This window comes from Mustelus asterias, chromosome 4 (genome assembly GCF_964213995.1).
Source record: "Mustelus asterias chromosome 4, sMusAst1.hap1.1, whole genome shotgun sequence".
Classification (NCBI taxonomy): Eukaryota; Metazoa; Chordata; class Chondrichthyes; order Carcharhiniformes; family Triakidae; genus Mustelus; species Mustelus asterias.
Window position 1 is genome coordinate 79,470,786 of NC_135804.1, and position 23,727 is coordinate 79,494,512.

General features: G+C 44.4%; 1 protein-coding gene across 1 annotated transcript in view; it reads left to right on the forward strand.

Moving 5' to 3' along the window:
• LOC144492799 (dedicator of cytokinesis protein 11-like) overlaps positions 1–23,727 on the forward strand; it is a 298,872-nt gene that overhangs the window by 243,108 nt on the left and 32,037 nt on the right. The window contains 3 exon segments of the mRNA XM_078211239.1: positions 11,935–12,057; positions 15,020–15,133; positions 17,659–17,805. Coding sequence (XP_078067365.1) covers positions 11,935–12,057; positions 15,020–15,133; positions 17,659–17,805 — 384 coding nt within the window.

Below are 23,727 nucleotides of genomic sequence, written 5' to 3' on the forward strand. Positions count from 1 at the left end.
CTATTGAGTTGGATGATTAGCCATGATCATAATGAATGGTGGAGCAGGCTCAAAGGGCCGAATGACCTCCTCCTGCTCCTATTTTCTATGTTTACCCTGTAATGCTATTTCTAATGAAAAATGATAAACCCAGTCCAGATGTAACTTTGAGTGAATATGAAATGCAAGCTGAGGTTTTGTTTAAGGTGCTTGTGTCATTTTCAGTCTAGAACTGACTAAACACTCACGATTTGAGTGTCTGTCGAACTGTACATAGAAATAAAAACAATGCTAGAAACAACTCAGCACGTCTGGCAGCATCTGTGGAGAGAGGAAAACAGTTCTTTGGAACTTGTACTTAGAAGGAGTTTATCATGTCACATTCGAAAGTGCCATGAAGTTACGTGTCATTCTTGTGCTTTTTCACTTTGACTGAATCACGTTACTAAAATAACATCAAATTACCCTGCTCTGATTTTAAACAGAATAATACACAGAAGGAAAAAACAGTTTAGACCAGTATTCTTATTTACTGGTTTTTCCCTCTGGGTGGTGAGACTAACAGCACTCCCTGTAATTATGGTTAATCCAGTGACAGCTGACAAAGCTGTGCTGCCTCTCTTGTCAGCGACACAAAAGTAGAATCTGGTTGCATGACTGCCTATTCAAAAGCATTGATCAGTGTGAACTTGCTGTACTTGCACTGCAAAGATATGGGCTAAAATCACCAAAGGAAGTTTTGACTTAACCGGTTCAGTATAATTATTGTTTTTAACAATGTAATAAGTATTCATTACTGTCCAATGACCTCTGGGACACTGAAACTCAACTTTAAAAGTCTGGAGAATCATGCCTTCAGATGTTACTTAACCCAATCTTTCTTTCCTTCTCTTTATTTTGCTTTCTGTACCTGATTAAAAATGAATCCGGGTCCGTGACGTCTCGGACCATGTTTTCAGGATCTTTACGGGGGAGGGGGAACAGTCACAAGTCGTGGTACATCGGTACCAACGACATAGGTAAGAGAAGGGACGGGGATTTAAAACAGGAATTTAGGGAGCTCGGGTGGAAGCTGAGAGCCAGGACAAACCATGTTGTCATCTCTGGTTTGTTGCCGGTGCCACGTGATAGCGAGTTGAGGGACAGGGAGAGAGTGCAGATAAACACGTGGCAGCAGGGATGGTGTAGGAGGGAGAGTTTCAGTTACATGGATAATTGGAGCACATTCTGGGGAAGTGGGACCTGTACAAACAGGACGGGTTGCACCTGAACCAGAAGGGCACAATATCCTGGGAGGGAAATTTGCTACGGCTCTTCGTGGGGGTTTTAACTAATTTGTCAGGGGGATGGGAAAAGGAGCTGTAGTCCAGAAGTCAGTGAGTGTGGTGAGGTACTGAGGAGGGTATCAACGTCGCAGGAGTGTACTGGCAGACAGGAAGGTGGGTTGGAGTGTGTCTATTTCAATGCAAGGAGCATCCGGAATAAGGTAGGTGAACTTGGAGCGTGGATTGGTACTTGGGACTACGATGTTGTGGCCATTACGGAGACATGGTTAGAACAGGGACAGGAATGATTGTTGGAAATCCCAGGATATAGATGTTTCAGTAAGAGTAGGGAAGGTGGTAAAAGAGGTGGAGGAGTAGCATTGTTAATTAAGGATAGTTTAACGGCTGCTGAAAGGCAGTTCGAGGGCGATCTGCCTACTGAGGTAATATGGGCCAAAGTTAGAAATAGGAAAGGAGCGGTCACGTTGTTGGGGGTTTTCTATAGGCCCCCAAATAGTAATAGAGATGTGGAGGAGGAAATTGCAAAGCAGATTATGGATAGGTGTGGAGGGCACAGGGTAGTTGTCATGGGTGACTTTAACTTTCCAAATATTGATTGGAACCTTTATAGGTCGAATAGTTCGGATGGGGCAGTTTTTGTACAGTGTGTGCAGGAGGGTTTCCTGACACAATATGTGGATAGGCTGACAAGAGGTGGGGCCACATTGGATTTGGTACTGGGAAATGAACCGGGCCAAGTGTTAGATTTGGTTGTGGGAGAGCACTTTGGAGATAGTGACCACAATTCGATGTCTTTCATTATTGCAATGGAGAGGGATAGGGCCTTACGGCAGGGCAAGGTTTATAATTGGGGGAGGGGTAATTATGATGCGATTAGGCAAGAATTAGGGAGCATAAGATGGGAACAGAAACTGTCAGGGAAAGGCACAAATGAAAAGTGGAGCTTGTTCAAGGAACAAATACTGCGTATCCTTGATAGGCATGTCCCTGTCAGGCAGGGAGGAAATGACCGAGTGAGGGAACCATGGTTCACAAAAGAGGTTGAATGTCTTGTCAAGAGGAAAAAGGAAGCATATCTAAGGATGAGAAAACAAGGCTCAGTTGGGTCGCTTGAGGGTTACAAGTTAGCAAGGAATGAGCTGAAAAAAGGAATCAGGAGAGCTAGGAGGGGGCATAAGAAGTCCTTGGCGGGTCGGATCAAGGAAAACCCCAAGGCTTTTTACTCTTATGTGAGAAATAAAAGAATGACCAGGTTGAGGTTAGGGCCAGTCAAGGATAGTAGTGGGAACTTGTGCATGGAGTCAGAAGAAATAGGAGAGGTGATGAATGAATACTTTTCTTCAGTGTTCACTAAGGAGAGGGACCACATTTTTGAGGATGAGAGTGTGATACAGGCTGATAGGCTGGAGGAGATAGATGTTCTGAGGGAAGGTGTGTTAGCAATTTTGAAAACCCTGAGGTTCGATCAGTCCCCTGAGCCAGATGGGATATATCCTAGGATTCTTTGGGAGGCAAGGGATGAGATTGCAGAGCCTTTGGCTTTGATCTTTGGGTCCTCACTTTCCACGGGGATTGTGCCAGAGGACTGGAGAGTAGTGAATGTTGTTCCTATGTTCAAGAAAGGAAATAGGAATGACCCTGGTAATTATAGGCCGGTTAGTCTTACTTCGGTGGTCGGTAAGTTGATGGAAATGGTCCTGAGGGATAGGATTTATGACCATTTGGAAAGATGCAGCTTAACCCGTGATAGTCAGCACGGATTTGTGAAGGGTAAGTCTTGCCTCACGAATTTGATTGAATTCTTTGAGGAGGTAACTAAGTGTGTAGATGAAGATAGAGCAGTTGATGTCGTATACATGGATTTTAGTAAGGCGTTTGATAAGGTTCCCCATGGTAGGCTCATGAAGAAAGTAAGGAGGTGTGGGACAGAGGGAAATCTGGCCAATTGGATAAGTAATTGGCCATCTCATAGAAGACAGAGGGTGGTGGTGGATGGAAAATTTTCAGACTGGAGACCAGTTACCAGCGGTGTACCACAGGGATCAGTGCTGGGTCCTCTGCTATTTGTGGTTTTTATCAATGACTTGGAGGAGGGGACTGAAGGGTGGGTCAGGAAATTTGTTGATGACACCAAGATTGGTGGAGTAGTGGATGAGGTGGAGGGCTGTTGTAGGCTGCAAAGAGACATTGATAGGATGCAGAGCTGGGCCGAAAAATGGCAGATGGAGTTTAACACTGATAAATGTGAGGTGATTCATTTTGGTAGGACAAATTTGAATGCGAATTACAGGGTCAACGGCAGGGTTCTGAGGAATGTGGAGGAACAGAGAGATCTTGGGGTTCATATCCACAGATCTCTGAAGGTTGCCACTCAAGTGGATAGAGCCGTGAAGAAGGCCTATAGTGTGTTAGTGTTTATTAACAGGGGGTTTGAGTTTAAGAGCTGTTGGGTTATGCTGCAACTGTACAGGACCTTGGTGAGAACACATTTGGCATATTGTGTGCAGTTCTGGTTACCTCACTATAAGCAGGATGTGGAAGCATTGGAGAGAGTGCAAAGGAGATTTACCAGGATGCTGCCTGGTTTGGAGGGTAGGTCTTATGAGGAAAGGTTGAGGGAGCTAGGGCTTTTCTCTTTAGAGCGGAGGAGGATGAGAGGCGACTTAATAGAGGTTTATAAGATGATGAGGGGGATAGATAGAGTGGACATTCAGAGACTATTTCCTCGGGTGAATGTAGCTGTTACTAGGGGGCATAACTATAAGGTTCATGGTGGGAGATATAGGAGGGATGTCCGAGGTAGGTTCTTTACTCAGTGAGTGGTTGGGGTGTGGAATGGACTGCCTGCAGTGATAGTGGAGTCGGACACTTTAGGAACTTTCAAGCGGTTATTGGATTGGCACATGGAGCACACCAGAATGATAGAGAGTGGAATAGCTTGATCTTGGTTTCGGACAAAGCTCGGCACAGCACCGAGGGCCGAAGGGCCTGTACTGTGCTGTACTGTTCTATGTTCTATGATTAGACCTTACTCATTTTGACTGACACTTCCTACCCCTTCCTTTAATTTTTTTTTCAATCTGGTCAATTGAGGTGGCACTCGGTTTCTGATTCCAGGTATTCTGTATGTGCAGGGTGTTGTGCCATTTGGATCTCTCACTTAGTGTCTTATAATCCAAAAGGTCGTGGAAATAAAATGGACAAGTCTTACAGACAGCATGGTGGCAGTGGTTAGCAATACTGATTCACAGCGCCAGGGGCCCAGGTTCGATGCCAGCCTTGGATGACTACCTGTGTGGAGTTTGCACATTTTTCACGTGCCTGCATGGGTTATTTCTGGATGCTCCAGTTTCCTCCCACAGTCCAAAGATGTGCCGGTTTGGTTGGATTGACCATGCTAAATTGTCACTTGGTGTCCCAAGATGTGTCGGTTAGGGGGATGTGGGGGCTAAATGCTTGGGGTTACGGGGACAGGGTGGGAGTGGGTCGGGTAAGATGCTCTGTCAGAGAGTCTGTGCAGACTCGATGGGCCGAATGGCCTCCTTCTGCACTGTAGGGATTCTATGATACTATGAAATGGTGTCCATTAGCGGTCAGTTTTGGTTCCTGGGGCTTCCTCTGCCTCAGAACAAGGTAATAACAACTTCTTTAGATTGCACAGCCCCACTTCAGCTGCACAAATAAAGAGCAGTCAAGTAAATTGTGCACTCATGGCTTCTACGCTCAACAGAATTCCCTTGTTATCCCAGTGAAAGTCAGTGCAAAGGTCACAGAGAAAAGGAAAACTTTCAGCCTGTGATTTCAGAGCTCTTGGAAATGAGCAATGGATGTGGGATTAGTTGGATAACTCCTTCAAAATGCTGGCACAGGCATGATGGACTCCTTCCATATGGTCAGATCCTAAGGCATTGTTAATAGCAAGAAATGCATAAAACAGCCAGTGTCGAAGAGAAAAAAACACATTTTGGAAAAGGATCTTTTGACAGAACAATGGGGATCCCTGAAATGTCGAACTGTATTTCTCATTCTGATAACTGCCCAGACCACGGTGAAGTTCCAGTCCTTTGCGCTTTTATTTGGGGATTTTTGACATTTGTGGTTTAAATTTCTATCTGTTCTGCAACTGGTTTCAGATCCTGTTTGTTAACATTTACTTCGAAATGTTCTTCCTCCTCAGTGTCAAAATCTTAACTTATCGTAACATCCTCCAGTGTAGCTTTACACCCTCTAAACCTTAAATGATTCCTGCAGATTGGAAAACAGCAAATGTGGCGCCACTGTTTAAAAAAGGAGGTAGACAAAAGGCAGGTAACTATAGGCCGGTTAGCTTAACTTTGGTAGTCGGGAAAATGCTTGAATCTATCATCAAGGAAGAAATAGCGAGACATCTGGATACAAATTGTCCCATTGGTAAGACGCAGCATGGGTCCCATTGGTAAAAACAGCGAGATTATGTTGCAGCTGCTTAAGGTGCTGGTGAGGCCACACCTGGAGTACTGTGTACAGTTTTGGTCTTCTTACTTGAGAAAGGATATACTGGCACTGGAGGGGGTGCAGAGGAGATTCACGAGGTTGATTCCGGAGTTGAGAGGGTTGGCTTATGAGGAGAGACTGAGTAGACTGGGGCTATACTCACTGGAATTCAGAAGAATGAGGGGAGATCTTATACAAACATATAAGATTATGAAGGGAATAGATAAGATAGAAGCAGGGAAGTTGTTTCCACTGGCAGGTGAAACTAGAACTCGGGGGCATAGCCTCAAAATAAGGGGAAGCAGATTTAGGACTGAGTTGAGGAGGAACTTCTTCACACAAAGGTTTGTGAATCTGTGGAATTCCCTGCCCAGTGAAGCAGTTGAGGCTACCTCATTGAATGTTCTTAAGACAAGGATAGATACATTTTTGAACAGTAAAGGAATTAAGGGTTATGGTGAGCAGGGCGGGTAAGTGGAGCTGAGTCCACAAAAAGATCAGCCATGATCTTATTGAATGGCGGATCAGGCTCGAGGGGCCTGATGGCCTATTCCTGCTCCTAGTTCTTATGATGGCATTTCTCGCCTCCCTGCAGCTGCTAGTTTACCGCCCCCCCCCCCGCTTACTCAGCTTGCTGCCCCCTCCACCCCAAGTTGCTTCCTCCTCCCCCTCCGTAGGCTATTGCTGCCTTTTCCGGGCTATTTCCTCACCTTCTCTGGGCTGCTGGCTTCACTGAATCTTTCGTCCCATTTATAATCCTTTGAAACAAAACTTTGCACCGTCTCACCAGTTGTTTTCTGTCCTAATATATCAACCATCGTCATTCTAACCGAGGTGTTTAAAATGTTAAGCGAGGTCATTGAGGTAGATGCAGAGAACCTATTTCCTCTGGTGAGAGTATTAAGAACAAAGGGAAACATAATCTTAAAATTAGAGCCAGACCGTGAGTGAAATCGGGAAGCATTTTTGACACAACCTGTAGTGCAAGTATGAAAATCCCTCCCACAGAAGACTGTGATGCTGGGGTGGGGGAATCGGAGTTCACAGAATTGTGACAGAACATTTGGCCCATCATGTTTGCACTGGCTTTCCAAACAAGCATCATGGCTTAGTGCCTTTTCCCTGTAGCCTTGCACATCTTCTAATGCCCTCTCGAATACCTCGACTGAACCTGCCTCCACCCCATTTCCAGGCAGTGCATTCAGGATCCCAACCACTCGCTGTGCAAACAAGTTTTTTCTCTTTTTGCAGAATAATACCTGTCCCTCCAGTGGTTGAATTTTTTCAATTAAGGGAAAGTTCCATGTCAATTAGAGCAACAAAAGGAATCGGGTCATGTTTGCTGAAAGAGGTTTGAGTGCTTCCTCTCCAGATCCAGTTTGATCTGAGTCCGTAACTCATGATTTGGCATGAATAACTATAACACTGATGTAGTATAGGTACTATTCTAGCAGTGTGGTGATGATGGCTTTGGGAACCATGTGGAGTGTGTAACCACGTCTCAGTGCGTTACTTTCACCTCTGAGTCAGAACTTCGTGGGTTCTAGTTTCTCTTCAGAAAGCTGCGTGCACTCCAGCACAGCACTCTGAGGATGTTCTCCATTATTGGAGGTGCAGTCTTTCAGATGAGGCATTAAATCAGTTATCCCACTGAACTCTTCGAAAAAGCTCAGGAGAGTGGTATACTGCTGGTGTTCTTCCCTCAACCGACATCAAGAAAACAAATTATATGCTGATTTTTTTTTTGCTGTTTGTGGGAGCTTGCTGTGCACAGATTGCTGCATCTGCTACATCGAAACAGTGCTTGCATTTCAAAAATAATTTCATTGACTGTGAAAAACTGTGGGGTGTTTCAGATCATGAAAGGCACTATACAAATGTAAGAACTTCCCTTTATAACCTTCAGCTAATCTCTTAGATACTCCAAATTAGAAATATTCCATCCCAATGCTGCTGCCAAATAGGCTAGACCTTAGGTTAATACCAAAGTGGGTTGGCTCTCCAAGCAGACCTCAAGATCTTTAAATTCTATTCTCCTAGCTCAAACCACTGCCTTGGTCAATAGCTCATCTGATATGAAGTTTGCTTTCTACATACTTTCCCACAGCAGAGTTCTCCATATCTGTGGTCTGGCTAAACCTCTTACCTTAGCAGTGGTTTGAAACTCACTGACTAATGTACACTTAGTTCCAAAATCTTTGATTTCTTGTGGTTATTTGAGTTCCCTTTACAGGTTCTTTTCAGAAGTTACTGCCTGTACCCATCCCATAAAGTGCGTATGGCGTCGAGGGGACATGGTTGCCAGCATTTTTAAGTCCAGGGTCAGCCTTATGAACATATGAACAAGGAGCAGGAGTAGGCCATTCAGCCCCTTGAGCCTGCTCCGCCATTTAGTAAGATCATGGCTGAACTGATGGTAACCTGGAATCTGCATCCCGCTACCTCACTAACCTATTACCCACTTACTTACCAAGAATCTATCCAACTCTGCCTTCAAAATATTTAAATGCAAAAAATCTCCATCTTCATTTGTGGCTGGATTCTCCAGTGCTGCTGAGAGCGAATGGATTTTTAGCTGCAATGCCAAATTCTCTGTTCTCACTTACAATGAGGTGGGAATGGACAGGATCGGAGAATCCCACCCAAAGACTCTACCACCTTTTCAGGAAGAGAGTCCCAAAGACTCAGACTCTTTGAGAGAAAGAATTCTGCCTTCTCTCCATTTTAAATGGACAATTTCTTATTGTTCAACATTGACCTCCATTCTAGATTCCCCCACAAAGAGAAACATCCTCTCCAAATCCGCCTTGTCAAGAACCCTTGGGATCCTATACGTTTCAATCAAGTTGCCTCTAATCTAAGTTAGATGGTTATGGGTACATGTCCCAGTCCAGAGGCTTGAGCACCTGATCAAGATGGGCAGTACTCAGGGAGTGCTGTACTGTTGAGGCTGCCACCTTTGGGGTGAGATGTTGAAATGAGGTTGCATTTGCCCTCTCGGGGTGTAAAAGATCCCATGATATTACTTGAAAAAAGAAGAAGCATTTCTTGGGTCCTGGGCAACATTTCTCCCTCAACCAACATTATTGATAAGACTGATTGTCTGATTATTTTTGCATTGCTGTTTGTGAAAACTTGCTTTGTGTTTCCTACCTTAGAACAGTGACAGTATTTCATCGAGGCAATAAATGACTATGAAATTTTGTGGAGATGTGAGATAGAAAGATGCTATATAAACGCAAATGTGTTTGTTCGTATTTCTAATGCAACATATAGAATCATAGAATCTCTACAGTACAGAAGGAGGCCATTCAACCCATCAAACCTGCACCGACAACAAGATCACCCAGGTCCTATCCGCATAAACCGACATATTTACCCTGCTGGTCCCCCAGACACTAAGGGGCAATTTAGCATGGCCAATCAACCTAACCCATATCTATATCTAAAGACAAGCATAGATATGTATTTAAAAATATGGTATGGGTGGCACAGCGGTTAGCACTGCTATCTCACAGCAACAGGGACCCAGTTCGGGTGACTGTGTGGAGTTTGCATGTTCTCCCCATGTCTACGTGGGTTTCCTCTTGGTGCTCTGGTTTCCTCTCACAGTCCAAAGATGTGCATTTAGTTGCATTGGCCATCTTAAATTGTCCCTTAGTGTCCAAAGATGTGTAGGTTAAGTTGATTTGCCATGGTAAATGTTTGGGGTTATGGGATAGGGCAAGGGGGTGGGCCTGGATAAGATGCTCTTTCGGAGAGTCGGTGCAGACTTGATGAGCCGAATGGCCTCATTCTGCACTGTAGGGATTCTGTGATTCCGATTTACACTTGTTCTTTAATCAGTGTAAGCATTCTGTTGCCTAGCTGAGTCCCTTTCAGCCACAATGCTGAAAGCCTCAGATTACTCCATTCACAGAAGCTTCCACTCTGTCTTCTTTAAATTAACCAAGGTTTGAATTGTGGTTGAGCTGAAATTTACCATTCTGATTTGGTAATGTTTTAAATTTTCCAGCTCAGAGATGCAGTGCCACTCTGATCAGTATTCATGCGTGACTCTTCAATTCCATCTCACAATGGAAATGTATCAAGTTATATAGTGCACTGTTTCAGGCCAGTTTTCAGGACCCTATCCTGATGGGTGAACTGATAGTATGATAGTTTAAGGAACTTCAAGATGTAGAACCACAAATGGGAACTTGGGTGGCACAACACGTTAGACTCTGACCTTTCACTTCTGACACCTACATTCAAGGCCTGCACTGTGCTGGCTGCCAAGATACTGTGTTTTGGGGTTAGGCAGTCCCCATTCTGCTCGTACTGGAGAAGCTGAGTTCACAGCACACAATTGCCCTTAATTTGGCATAGTTGGCCACCTCGCTGCCCGGACTTACAGAATTGTTACAGAAGGAGGCCATTTGGCCATCATGTCTACACTTCCTACTTGTTTGAAGAAGGGTGTGAAAGTGAGGCATGTTGCTAGGACAGTATGGAGGAAGTTTTGTTGTACCTACATTTTGCCAGGGAGTGCTCGATTAATAGGGTGCCTAATTCAATGTTTGTTTTAAAGCCCCACAAATAATTCAAAAGCATCCTATCATTGATTACTGCATTTCTTATTAATACTCAATGGATGTCAGTCTTTATAGATGCATGTAGCCGAGCTTAACTATGTGGGTAAGATTTAGCTTATTTAAATAAACTAAATCAAAGCTTCACTCCTTTTCTATTTTTAACATTCAATGCACCTATTTTGTCAGTGAATCTCATCAGCTCTATCTTGTGGCCACGAACTATGATATCGGTTCCTACTGTGATGGAAGGAGGGTTTCCGTTCTCTTATCAGCTTAGTCAGTCTTCTAGATGACAAGTCATTTTTCCGATGTGTGATTCTAACTAAATAGGGCAATTGTGTTTAAAATTTGCCTTCAAGTGGCTGTGTCTTCCACACCTCCCAAACATTGCCCAACTTCATCTGAGCTGTAGCCCTCCTCCAAGTTAATATTGCTAAGATGGAAACTATTGCCTTAGGCATCCTGTAGCCACTGACTCCATTCTCCCCCAGCTTGAGGCTGAATCAGGTTGTTTGTAATCTTGGTGTCATATTTGACCGTCAAGATTCTGACTGTGATTTTTCTTGCCTTTTGCTTCACCGTGATGTTAATCACTTGTTACTTGCAGCACATTAGACTTAATAGTGCCTCAGAGATCCAGTCTGCTTGTACAAACTGCCTTTATCACTGTTAACATTAAGACTAGGGAAAGAGTACAAACTTAAACCACAAGCAGTGAAGAACTGTACATCCATTGCCAATGTTATAGGATACCAGAGTCATTGTGAATGCATGATGCGCATGGTGATGACATCTGGGCTCCAAATACATGATCACAAATATCCCTGTTAATAAAGTGTCAAGGGAGGTTTATTTAAAATAAATATTTCAGATTGGGATGGGGGCATCAGGATAGAGAGGCACAGGTTCTGAGGTCAAGTAATAAGTTTGGAGTTAGTGTAATTTTTGTTTGAATTTAACAGTAAATGAGCATGGTGCCAATAATCAGTCAACTAGATTGAATTGGTTTTGGGAACAGAGGACTGAGCAATGCTGAGACATGGACAGCTGACCATCAATCCTATCCTCCCATTGAATGCTTCAATTCCTGCTGGAACTGCAGCAGAAGATATTAAGCCCAGGCTAATACTCTAGTGCAGTACTAAAGGAGTGTAGCACTATCAGAGGTGTTGTCTGTCAAATTAGATGTTGAACCAAAGGTTCGTCTGCTTTCTTGTGTGGACAGAAAAGATCCCTCAGTTGTATTTCAGGAGTAGCAGTGTTCTCCTAATGCCTTCACCAATATTTTTCCCTCAATCATATCGTGAAAAGCAGATTTTTTGGCCATTGCTGTTTGCGGAACCTGGTTGAGCACAAGTTGGTTGTGGTAATGGGACAACGATGATCTAATTCAAAAGTATTTCATTAGCTGTAAAGCAATTTTGGACATCCCGAGGTCATGAAAGATATGAGTTCTTTTCAGTTTAGTGAGCATTAAAAGATCTAACCCTGCTGTTCCCAAAATGTCAGCAAAACTAATTTAGTTCGTTTTGGATACAGTTGGATGCAATCCAGGCTTGGTTTTGTTGAAATACTCTGGCTGCCTCTGTGGTTGCATGGTGAATATTCTGTGTTCTTTGCAGGATGTGCTTGTGGAATTATTGGAGAAGTGTACAGACGGGCTGTGGAATGCAGAGCGCTATGAGTTAATGGCAGTAATTTACAAGTTCATCATCCCTATCTACGAGAAACGGAGAGAATTTGAGGTATGCATTGTTTTGTTGAGAAGGGCTGAACCTGAGAGAGTCCTGGTAACAGGGTTTTCTGCTGATGTACAACACTGCCAATGCATTTAAATTTGTTCCCATCCTGGCAACAAGATGTGGGAAGTCATTGATTTAGACTTTGTGAAGTAGAGGCCTTGGGGAGATGGCAGGCGGGGCCTGATTCTGGGATGTCCGCTCTCATTCCCCACTCAAGCAGTTTTCACTGATGTGGGATAAGGGTACAAATAACCTGCGCATAACACCCCTGCCCTTGCCCCCCCCATTGCAGAGGTGGGCAATTCAAACACCCATAATTTTGATGGAATCAGGACAGTTCTGCTAAGAGACATAGTTTGCAGCTCAGAGGTGTCGTGGGCCATGGGAGAGCCCAGTAACAAGTCAGCAACCATTGAAAGAAATTCCCCCTCTCATCATAAAACTTTTAATCAATCAGAGGCATTCATAGTATCAAATTCAGATGCTTATACCCCTGCATGCCACTTAATCTTGAGCAAATAATCATACAAGCATTGAACAAAACACATCAAAACAAATTATTTATTCCAATAGAAATGTCAGTTGAACAATCTTGCACCGCTCTCTGTAGCTGTATTAGCTTTGCCTGCTAAGCTACGGTCATGACATTCTTGGAACTCAGCCAAGCTTTCATAATTAGGTCATCTCTTTTATTGGATATGGGTTCCAGATGGCCTTAGTCTAATCATTCCAGATTCAAAATATGGAGGGGAGGGGCCTCCTTCAAAGCAAAGTGTTTGCTGTATTGGGAACTTCACTGACTCCTGCTTCATGTTTCCTCAAATATTTGACCCATTTTGTTCAAGTCCAAATTAACCTGTAATGATCATGGGGTAAGAGCTAAATGTAGCCCTAATATAATCCCTCTTCCCAGGGCAGCAATATTCAAGAAAGCCTGTTGATGAATGACAGAACTGGAACAAATCTTTACTCAAATTAAAATTTATTTATAAGGTAAAACATTGCAAGCATACACGTCCTAACTCAACCACACAATTTCACAGAGTGTATTTTTATACCCGTTCAAATTAAACTCTCATTAATATTCTCTGCCTGCATCTAATTAAGTACAACTGATCTACAATTGACAACAGATTCCAACCAAACATAAGCATGTTCTCCAAGGATCCAGCAAGAATAGGGCTGAATCTTAGGAGAGCCAGGTATGGGACCCATCCCCTGGGGACCCAGTTCCTATCTCTAAAACATGGTTCACCCAAGGTTCATGACAACTCTGAGCTAGTGTAATTCATATCACCTACCAAAACTGATCCAACTCCAAGAACGGTTTGAAATGCCCACTTGTATAACGGTGCTGTCAATGTTGGAACATTAGTGCGCTGACTCCCAACCCTCCTGTTTCTTAAAGTTAAAAGTTTATTTATTAGTCACAAGTAGCTTACATTAACATTCCAATTAAGTTACTGTGAAAATCCCCGAATCACTACACTCCGGCACCTGTTCGGATACACTGAGGAAGAATCTAGCATGGCCAATGCACCTAACCAGCACGTCTTTTGGAATGTGGGAAGAAACCAGAACACTCAGAGGAAACCCATGCAGACGGTGCAAACTCTGCACAGCCATTGATCCAAGCCGGGAATCAAACCCAGGTCACTGGCGCTCTGAGGCAGCAGTGCTAACCACTGTGCCACTGGTGAAGATTGCTAGTGCTGGGAATGGGGCAAAAGTCTTGGTTCCTGGACCTGCTCACCATTTTTAAAGATTAACTCCAGTCAGATCAGGAAAATCAAGACCTAGCAAGTAAGACTCTTTGGGAGTTGGATTTTGCGCCTGTGTTCTCCACGAGCATAAGCTGATGTGGGTGCAAAATCCTGTGAGAGTCGGGAAACAAGATTCTCACTGGCGAGATCTGGTTTCCCGGGTTGCCCCGCCCCTCGGAGGTGATGTAACTAGTTTCCTACCATATATTTTAATACATTAGCATGTTATTAAAGGACTTCCGAGCCACCTGGTCCCCCATCATTAAATATTCATACCACGCCAACGTCACGTCACGTTGGTGAGGTTTACAACTGCTAGGTAAGAACGGAAATCAGCCAAGAGGAACAGAACACAGGTTCCAAGGTAGGTTTGGCCCTGAGTTTGGGGGTTGTGTGGAGCACCATTGGGAGGGTTCCCCATTATGTATGGTTGAGGTGGGGGGAGGGCCAATGCCTGAGAACGGGGGGGGGGCGGAGGCAATGAAGCCTGACACAGTAAGGGTGGAGGGGGATGATGGCTGAGAATGGGGGGAGGGAGAATGGAAAGAGTGCTTGCAATACAGCCACAGTGGTGTGGGGGAGAGGGGGGAGCATGCACCCCAACACTCGTGTGATTGTGGGGGAGGAGAAGGAAGAGAGCCTCGATACTTGTATGGTTGTGGTGGGGTGGAGAGGGTGGGGGGGGTGTAGACATCCCCTGATACCTGTGGGGTGGGGTGGGGTGGGGAAATGCCTCAATGCTTGGGCGGGGGGGGGGGGGGGGGGGTGGTTCCTCCATGTCTTTTGAGGAGGGTGGGGGAAGTTTAATTCCATTATTGATCAGAGTGTCTGATGGCACCCGGATGGCACCCAGATCTCTGTGGAACTGACCTTCCCGGCTCGATCGGGTTCTGCCTGGAAGAGTGAGGACAGAAACCAGGCCTCCTGGTGCACTGCTTCTGTGCACTGAGTGGCAGAAAACTTGATCCGAAAACTCACTTATGCATCTGGAGAGAAAGAAATCAGTTTTCACTCTGAACCTTGACACTCTGACAAGTTTTGATAAAATTCTGCCCTTTAACATTCCCATCTTTTACATAAAACTTTTGACTTGCATCTATACAGCGTGATTTGTGGTATGTCTCAGAGCCACATTTATAAACCTTTATAATCCAATGACTTGTATAAACCTGTCCATAAGTTCTTGTCTGTCTATATTTTAGAAACTTGCTTTCATATATAACACACTGAATGAAGCTTATAAGAAAATCATTCATGTCCTTCACACTGGCCGGAGACTGCTGGGGACGTTTTTCCGAGTCGCTTTTTATGGTCAGGTAAGTAACCTAGTGCGAGATGGATGCCTGCACAATTGTACCCAACTGTGGGATCTTTCTCAACCTTAGTGTTCAAAGTGCTTTACAAAATAGCCTACATTTATACAGCACCCTTAATGTATCAAAAACATCACAGAATCATAGAATCCTTAGAGTGCACAAGAAGGCCATTTGGCCCATCGAGTCTGCACCGACAGTAATCCCACCCAGGCTCTATCTCCATAACCCCACGTATTTACCCTGCTATTCCCCCTGACTCAAGGAGGCAATTTATCATGGCCAATCAACCTACCATGCACATCTTTGGACTGGAGCACCCGGAGGAAACCCATGCAGACACGAGGAAAATGCGCAAACTACACACAGTCACCCAAAGCCAGAATTGGCAAGCACTGCTTCCTCACAGCGCCAGGGACCCAGGTTCGATTCCCAGCTTGCAGAGTCTGCACGTTCTCCCCGTGTTTGCGTGGATTTCCTCCAGGTGCTCCAGTTTCCTCCCATAGTCCAAAAGACGTGCTGGTTAGATGCATTGGCCATACTAAATTCTCCCTCAGTGTACCTGAACAGGCGCTGGAGTGTGGCGACTAAGGGCTTTTCACAGTAACTTCATTGCAGTGTTAATGTAAGCCTACTTGTGACAATAGATAAACTTTTTTGAACCCAGGTCTCTGGGGCTGTGAAGTAACAGTGCTAACCAGTGTGCCACTATGCCATCCAAGCTGCTTCACAGGATTATTATGAGAAACTATTACACCATGCGTCAAGCCTCATAAGGAGATGTTAGGACAAATGACCAGAAACTGTTCAATAGGATAGGTTTTAAGGATTTCTTAATGGAGAAAAGTGAGGTGGAGAGATTTTGAGAGGGAATTTCAGAGCTTGAGATCAGTCAATTGAAGGCAATTGTCCCAATGTTGGGACAATTAAAATTGGGATTGCTCTAGGGTCTGGAATAAGACAAGTGCATATATCACAAAAGGATATGGGGCTGGTGATTACAGAGGTAGAGAAGGGTGAGGCAATGGATGTTTTTGAATACAAAGATGAGAATTTTAAAATTGAGGCATTTTTTAGCCAGCCAGCAATGTAGGTCAATTAGCTTTACAGCCGATGAAGTACTTTTGAAATAGTCACTGCTGTAATGTAGCAAATGCAGTGGCCAACCGCACAGCAAGTTCACACAACAGCAATGCTATAATGAGCAGACTGTTTTTGTGATTGAGCACTGAAAGGACTCGCCCAGCATTCTTCAATCAGTGCATTGGTGTCTTGTGGATTCATCTGAATGGACAGATGGAGTCTCGGTTTTAAGTCTCATCCAAAAGACAGCACCTTTGGTAATGCAGCAATCCCTCAGTATCGTACTGCTGTGCCAACTTAGTTTGTGTGTCAGCAAATCTCTGCAGTGATATTTAAACCTGTAACTCTCGGCTGCCCCTACAAGTAAATATCTTGCATATACACCCAAAATAAGTAGAAAATGTCCAATCTGGGAACTTCATTCTCCAGTCCCTTGCTATGTGAACATGCTTGTGAATTTGGCTTTCTGCAATGTTTAACTAGAAAGTCAATGTGTAACGCTCACTAAGTCTTCACTAAGCTACGTGATGGGAAAGGAATGTCAAAGGTGTCCACTGATGTATTTACCATTTGGAACCCAATGATAAATGTATGGGATGTGCCAATTCCATTGTTAATTAAAATTAGAAATCAATCTCCCACATGGGAGACTTGTAAAGAAGGTAAATTCACATGGGATATAGAGTAATTTAATAAAGTGGATTCAAAATTGGCTCCATTGTAGGAGACAGAGGGTGATGACAGAAGGCTACTTTAGTGACTTTTAAGAAGCCAGTGTCCAGTGGCATACCACAGGAAGTGATGAAGGTCTGGAATACGTTGCCTGGGAGGGTGGTAGAGGCAGGAAGCCTCACATCCTTTAAGAAGTATCTGGGTGAGCACTTGGGACATCATAACATTCAGGGCTATGGGTCAAATGCTGGCAGAGGGATTACGTGGGAGTTCAGGTGTTTCTAATGTGTTGATGGGCCGAAGGGCCTGTTCTGCACTGGATAATTCTGTGAAGGAAGGTGCAGGGCCATAAGAATAAGAGCGCAGGTGGCTCATACGATCATGGCTGGTCTTCTACATCAATTCCACCATCCCTTGATTCCCTTTGTATCCAAATCTGTGGAGCAGAGAATTTGAAATTCACAACCCCATAGAGAAACATTTCTGCTCATCTCAGTCCGAAATGATTGACCACTTTACCTGAATGTGCCACCATGTTCTGGTAACAACTTCCTAGTATTTATCCTGTCAAGCCTCCTCAGAATGTCTTTCTTCATCTCTCATTCTTCTAAACAGTAGATAAGATAAGCCTTGCCATCCAATCTTTCCTCAACCCTCTCATCCCTGTTCAACGATTCTTCATTATACCTCCTGTAAGGCAAGTGTACCTTTCCTTAGGTAAGGAGACTACAAGTATAAACTCTTGAACTTATTGCATGTATTTTCATTAATAGAGCTTCTTTGAAGAGGAAGATGGAAAAGAATACATTTACAAGGAACCCAAGCTGACTAGGCTGCCAGAAATATCTGAGAGGCTCCTCAAGCTATACAGTGACAAGTTTGGAGCTGAGAATGTGAAAATCATCCAGGATTCAAACAAGGTAATGTATTCCTTTGATAAGGAACTGGGGTCCAGCTTTTCATCTGGCAGGGTACTATTAGGAAGGGAGTTCCAGGATTTTGACCCAGTGACAGTGAAGGGTCAGCTTCAAGTCGGGATGATATGTGCCTTGGAGGGAAATTTACAGGTGATGCTGTTCCCATGCATCCGCTGCCATTGTCCTTCTAGGTGGTAGAGGTCACAGTTTGTAAGATGCTGTTAAAGGAGCCTCGGTGAGTTCCTGCAGTGCATCTTGTAGATGGTGCACACTGCTGACACTGAATTGGTGGTGGAGGGAGTAAATGTTGCAAGTGATGGATGGGATGCCAATCAATTGTGATGCTTTGTCCTGGATGGTGTCGAGCTTCTTGAGTGTTGTTGGAGCTGCACTCATCCAGGCAAGTGGAGAGTATTCCTTCACACTCCTGACTTGTGACTTGTAGATGGTGGACGGGCTTTGGGGAATCAAGAGGTGAGTTAATTGCCTCAGAATTCCTAGCCTCTGTAATAGCCACAATATCTATCTGGCTAGCCCAGTTTAGTTTCTCGTCAATGGTAACCCTAGGATATTGATAGTGGGGTATTCAATGATGGTAATACCATTGAATGTCATGGGGAGATGGTTAGATTCTCTCTTGTTGGAGATGATCACTCACTGGTATTTGTGTGGCGCAAATGTAACATGCAACTTATCAATCCAAGTCTGAGTGTTGTCCAGGTCTTGCTGATTTGGACATGGACTGCATTAGTATCTGAGGAGTTGTGACTGATGCTGAACATTGTGCAAGCATCAGCAAACATCCCCACTTCTGAACTTATGATAGAAGGAAGAATACCTGGCTTGGGGACCAAATGAGTCTGAGTCCCCAAGAGTGGACTCCTCTCTGGGTCAGAAGACATGTAGGAGATGAGGGCAACTGTGTAAACTGCTGTCTCTGCACAGTTTTTATTATAAATAAATAATTTTTGTGTTTCTAATGAGGTCTGTGAATGTGCAGTAGATATGACTCCAATCAGTGGATAGTTTTCCCCTTGATTCCCATTGATTCCTGCTTTGCGAGGACTCCTTGATACAACATTCGCTCAAATGCTGCCTTGATGTCAAGAGCAGGCACTTTCACCTCATCTCCGGAGTTCAGCTCTTTTGTCCATGTTTGAACCAAGATTTTATGAAGGTCAGGAACTGCACAGAACATACCTGGGCAATTATTCACATAGCTGGGTAGATGCCAGTGTTGTGGCTGAACTGGAACAGCTTGGCTAGGAGCGCGGCAAGTTCTGGAGCACAGATCTTCAGTATCATAGCCGGAATATTATCAGGGCCCAGAGCCTTTGCACATCCAGTGCCTTCAGCCATTTCTTGCTACCACATGGAGTGAATCTAACTGACTGAAGACTGCCATCTGCGATGCTGGAGACCTCCAGAGGAAGCCGAGTTGGATCATCCACTAGGTACATCTGGCTGAAGATTGTTGCAAATGCTTCAGCCATGCCTTTTGCAAGGATGTGCTGGGTTTGCCCCATCACTGAGGAGATAAATATTTATAATCTAATCTGCTCTATTACTCATTTGCTTCAGTCTATCGTGGTTAAAGCAGACAAAACCATTTCCTTTTTTTAAATATTTACTCCATTTTTAAAGTTCCAAAGCCAATGTGCAGAGCGGACCAGGTGGACCCAAATCCTTCTCCCTGCATTCTCCAAAAATCACATTCCAATTGATGTTAATGTCTCTAAACCTATAGTGTTGCATTCCCATGGGCATATCACACAACCAGCCCATGAATGCAAGGGAAATAAGGCAACTTGACAGAAAATATTAGCAGTGAGTGCCATGACTGACCACCATCCCCCAAACCCACCTGTCCGCCAAGCTGGCACTCATGGACAACTTGTTGCCCAGAACACCCACTGTCATTTTTTCTTCCCCAAGTGGAATTCCAGGTCTCTCTGTGGGAAGGTTCACCGCACTTTGGCAGGATGCTGCCCTATCATAGTGTGTCATCATCATGGCTGGCCAGTGATTGCTTCATGCTTCTGCTGAAAGACACTGTAGGGGAGGATGGGAGATGTCCAAAAGTGGGTGAAATGCACTAGGTCTGCGAAGAAATCTCTGCAGCCCTCCTTCACCGGTGCTTTGAATAAAAATGCAGGTTTTATGAAGACTGTACCACTTCTGTCTGAGGTTCCCTGGAACTTAGGTTGCTCATTGTACTTTGTGAGTGCAATCACATCAAAATTTTCACTACTTTGTTTGGAACTTAGCCAAAAAGCTTGTGTGCTGATCATGGAATCCCTACAGTGCAGGAGGCCATTCAACACACTGAATCTGCACTGACTCTTCAACAAAGCATCTGACCCAGGCTCTCACCACAATCCAACATATTTACCCCAATTCCCCTAACCTACACATCTTGTGACATTAAGGGGCAATTTAGCATGGCCAATCAACCCAACCTACACAACCCAATCTGCACACCAATGGCCATTGAGGCAATTCAGGGCTAAGGTCAGGGATACCTTTTCTTTTTAAAATAAAGGGGAAGAGAGAGCGAGAGATAGAAACAGGGTGAGATCAGGGCATTAGGATACTGTTCATGTGGATTATAAAGACCAACATTGACTGGGTGGAACGACCTGTTACTGTGCCATAATTTCCATCTGCCTGGACAGGCTTTCAGACATCAGGAGATTGAATACAAGCAGATAAAAGCTTTTTTTTAAGTGTTTGTAAAGGGATGGTGCTTTGACAGATTGGAAGTGTTCAATTGCCGTCTTTGTTGTCACAACCAGCATCTGTCCCCCGAAGGTACAAAAGTGAAAAGATTCATGCACTTAGATCAATGGTCCAATGTCTGTTCCCTTTAGGCCCTCTGAGTGTCTCCAACCATCATTCCCAGAAGGAAAAAACAGTAAAAATGGAGAAGTAAGAACATTGGTCCAAACTGGTCTTGTATACCTTAAAATGGAACACCAGTAAAAACTGGGAAATAAGAACTGTTTTTTCCTATTGGGTTATTGACCTGTGATGATGTCCTGGTCTTGATTCATGTCCATAAGCATGGTCAATGTCATTCTAAAAACTGTTGGCAGTTGTTCAACCTTGAGTGCAATCTTGATAACATGTCTGAGTTGGAAGGGTCAAATGGTGCATAGGCTGGCACTGCAGGGAGCTCTTTGACATGGGATAATTGCTCAATAAATGGGGAGTCGTATTTGAAGGAACTACAGCTATGATGCAGAAATCAGAAGGGCACCAAGCTTAAATGCAGGTTGAGACAAATATTTACTGACAGACATAAGAGTAGAATACAGAAAGAGACTTGTACCGTCACTATCACATCAGTTCAGTAACCCAGAATATGTTGCCATACCATTTGTTATGTTGGGCCACTATCGGCCATGTGCAGTGATTTGGACACTCAAAAAAACTTTTAAGTCAGAAGATTGTGAGTTCACTCCAGAGACTTGGGAAGATATTCCAGGTTTGTCCCCTCGGGTGGATGTAAAACATTCCTTAATAATATTTTCAAGAGGAGCAGAGTGGTTCTCCCAGGCCCTGGCCAACATTTAGCCCTCAAGCAGTATCATTAAAAAAATAGGTAATCGGGGCATTATCTCATTGCTATTTGTGGAAGTTTGCTGTACATAATACTGGCTGCCACCTTCCAACAAAACAACAAGGAGTACACTTCAAAAGCACTTTGGGATCATGACTGGTATATTCAAATATTCTCTGAATCTAATCAGCTCCCTGCTCCCTCTGGAGATTTTCTGCTGATTTTAAGAGTGGTCAGTAAACATGATTATTGACTCATGGAAAGTACAAGTCTAGACACCTGCCCCAAGTGGGCACTGTTGACTCTCGCTCTCCTTTTCTTTTGAATCAAGGTGAAAAATTTTCACTGATGGCTCGGAGTTATAACTCAGATCATCTGTGGGTGGACAGAATCAACTTATTTTCCCCCACAGTTTCCATTCTGTTTGAAGTGACTACATCAAGATATAAGTCATACTCAGAACAGGGTTGAACAGGATGCTTCACAGAGCAGAGGGTAGCAGCATGAAACAAACACTATCATTGCCCTATTAAAAGAAGAAAAGAAAAGAAGGCCTATAGTGTGTTAGCTTTTATTAACAGGGGTGTTTGAGTTTAAGAGCCGTGGGGTTATGCTGCAACTGTACAGGACCTTGGTGAGACCACATTTGGAATATTGTGTACAGTTCTGGTCACCTCACTATAAGAAGGATGTGGAAGCATTGGAGAGAGTGCTGAGGAGATTTACCAGGATGCTGCTTGGTTTGGAGGGTAGGTCTTATGAGGAAAGGTTGAGGGAGCTGGGGCTGTTCTCTTTAGAGTGGAGGAGGATGAGAGGTGACTTAATAGAGGATTATAAGATGATGAGGGGGATAGATAGAGTGGACGTTCAGAGACTATTTCCTCAGGTGGATGTAGCTGTTACTAGGGGGCATAACTGTAAGGTTCATGGTGGGAGATATAGGAGGGATGTCCGAGGTTGGTTCTTTACTCAGAGAGTGGTTGGGATGTGGATTGGACTGCCTGCTGTGATAGTGGAGTCGGACACTTTAGGAACTTTCAAGTGGTTATTGCATAGGCACATGGAGCACACCAGAATGATAGGGAGTGGGATAGTTTGATCTTGGTTTCGGACTAAGCTCGGCCCAACATTGAGGGCCAAAGGGCCTGTACTGTGCTATACTGTTCTATGTTCTATGTTCTAAATCGAACAATCGGAATAGTTTCACAATCATTGAAAGGTAGCAATGCAGGTTAACAAGATGCAAGCGAGGCACTGCAGCCCATTTCTAGAGGAGTCGAATTCAACAGGCAGAGAAATTATGTTAAACTTAAATAAAACTTTAGTTAGTCCACATTTGTGTTCATTCCTGGTCTCCATATTATGAAAGGGATATAGGGATTTTTAGGATGGCTGGATTTCCTTTCTCTAAAGAGTCATAGAATCCCTACAGTGTAGAAAGAGACCATTCAGCCCATCAAATCTGCACCAATAACAATCCTACCTAGGCCCTATCCCTGTATCCCCATATATTTACCTTGCTAATCCCCTGACACTAAGGGGCAATTTACCATGGCCAATCCACCTAACCTGAACATTTTTTGACTTTGGGAGGAAACTGGAGCACCCAGAGTAAACCCACGCAGACATGGGGAGAACATGCAAACACTACAGCGTCACCCAAAGCCGGAAGTGAACCAGGGTCACTCGCGCTGTGGTGCAGCAGTGCTAACCACTGTGCCACCATGCCACCCCAATCAACGAAGAACACATCCCTGCTGTGACTACTTGCCCTGCAACTATTTAACATTCCAACAAGCATTATTGGACTTCGGGAGGGACTTCTGTCCCTCACTCGGGTGGAGGCCCGGCCTACCTGATTGGCCTGCAGCTCATTAGACCCTGCAGCGCGAGAAGCTGCAGTGGACAGTACTGGGACTGCAAGCAGTTCCCAGAGCCTGAGCCCCAGCAGTCCAGGATGTGGTAAGTACAGGGGTGGTCTCAATGCAGGATGGGAGGATGAGGCCTAGGGGAGAGGGCAGTGGGGGTTAGGAGTATTGGTGGAAAGGATAGGGAGGAGGGAGCACCTGCTGACAGCCAGATGTTTTTGGGGTGGTGCTCAGTGTTAAAAGGAGGCACTCCTTCCCAAACTCCATCCACCTTCCCAGCACGGCATGAATATGATTCGTTTTTGGGTTACTCCACTCACTGTTCCCCTCCCATCAACTTGAAAGTTAAAGCTGGGCAGGAAACAGCCTTTACGTGGTCAAGAATTGGCCGCTTGAGGGCCTCAGTTAGGGCCAGCCACATTGCTGTGGGTCTGTTGTCACATGTAGGTCAGACCAGGTACGGACGGCAAATTTCCTTCCCTAAAGGACATTAGT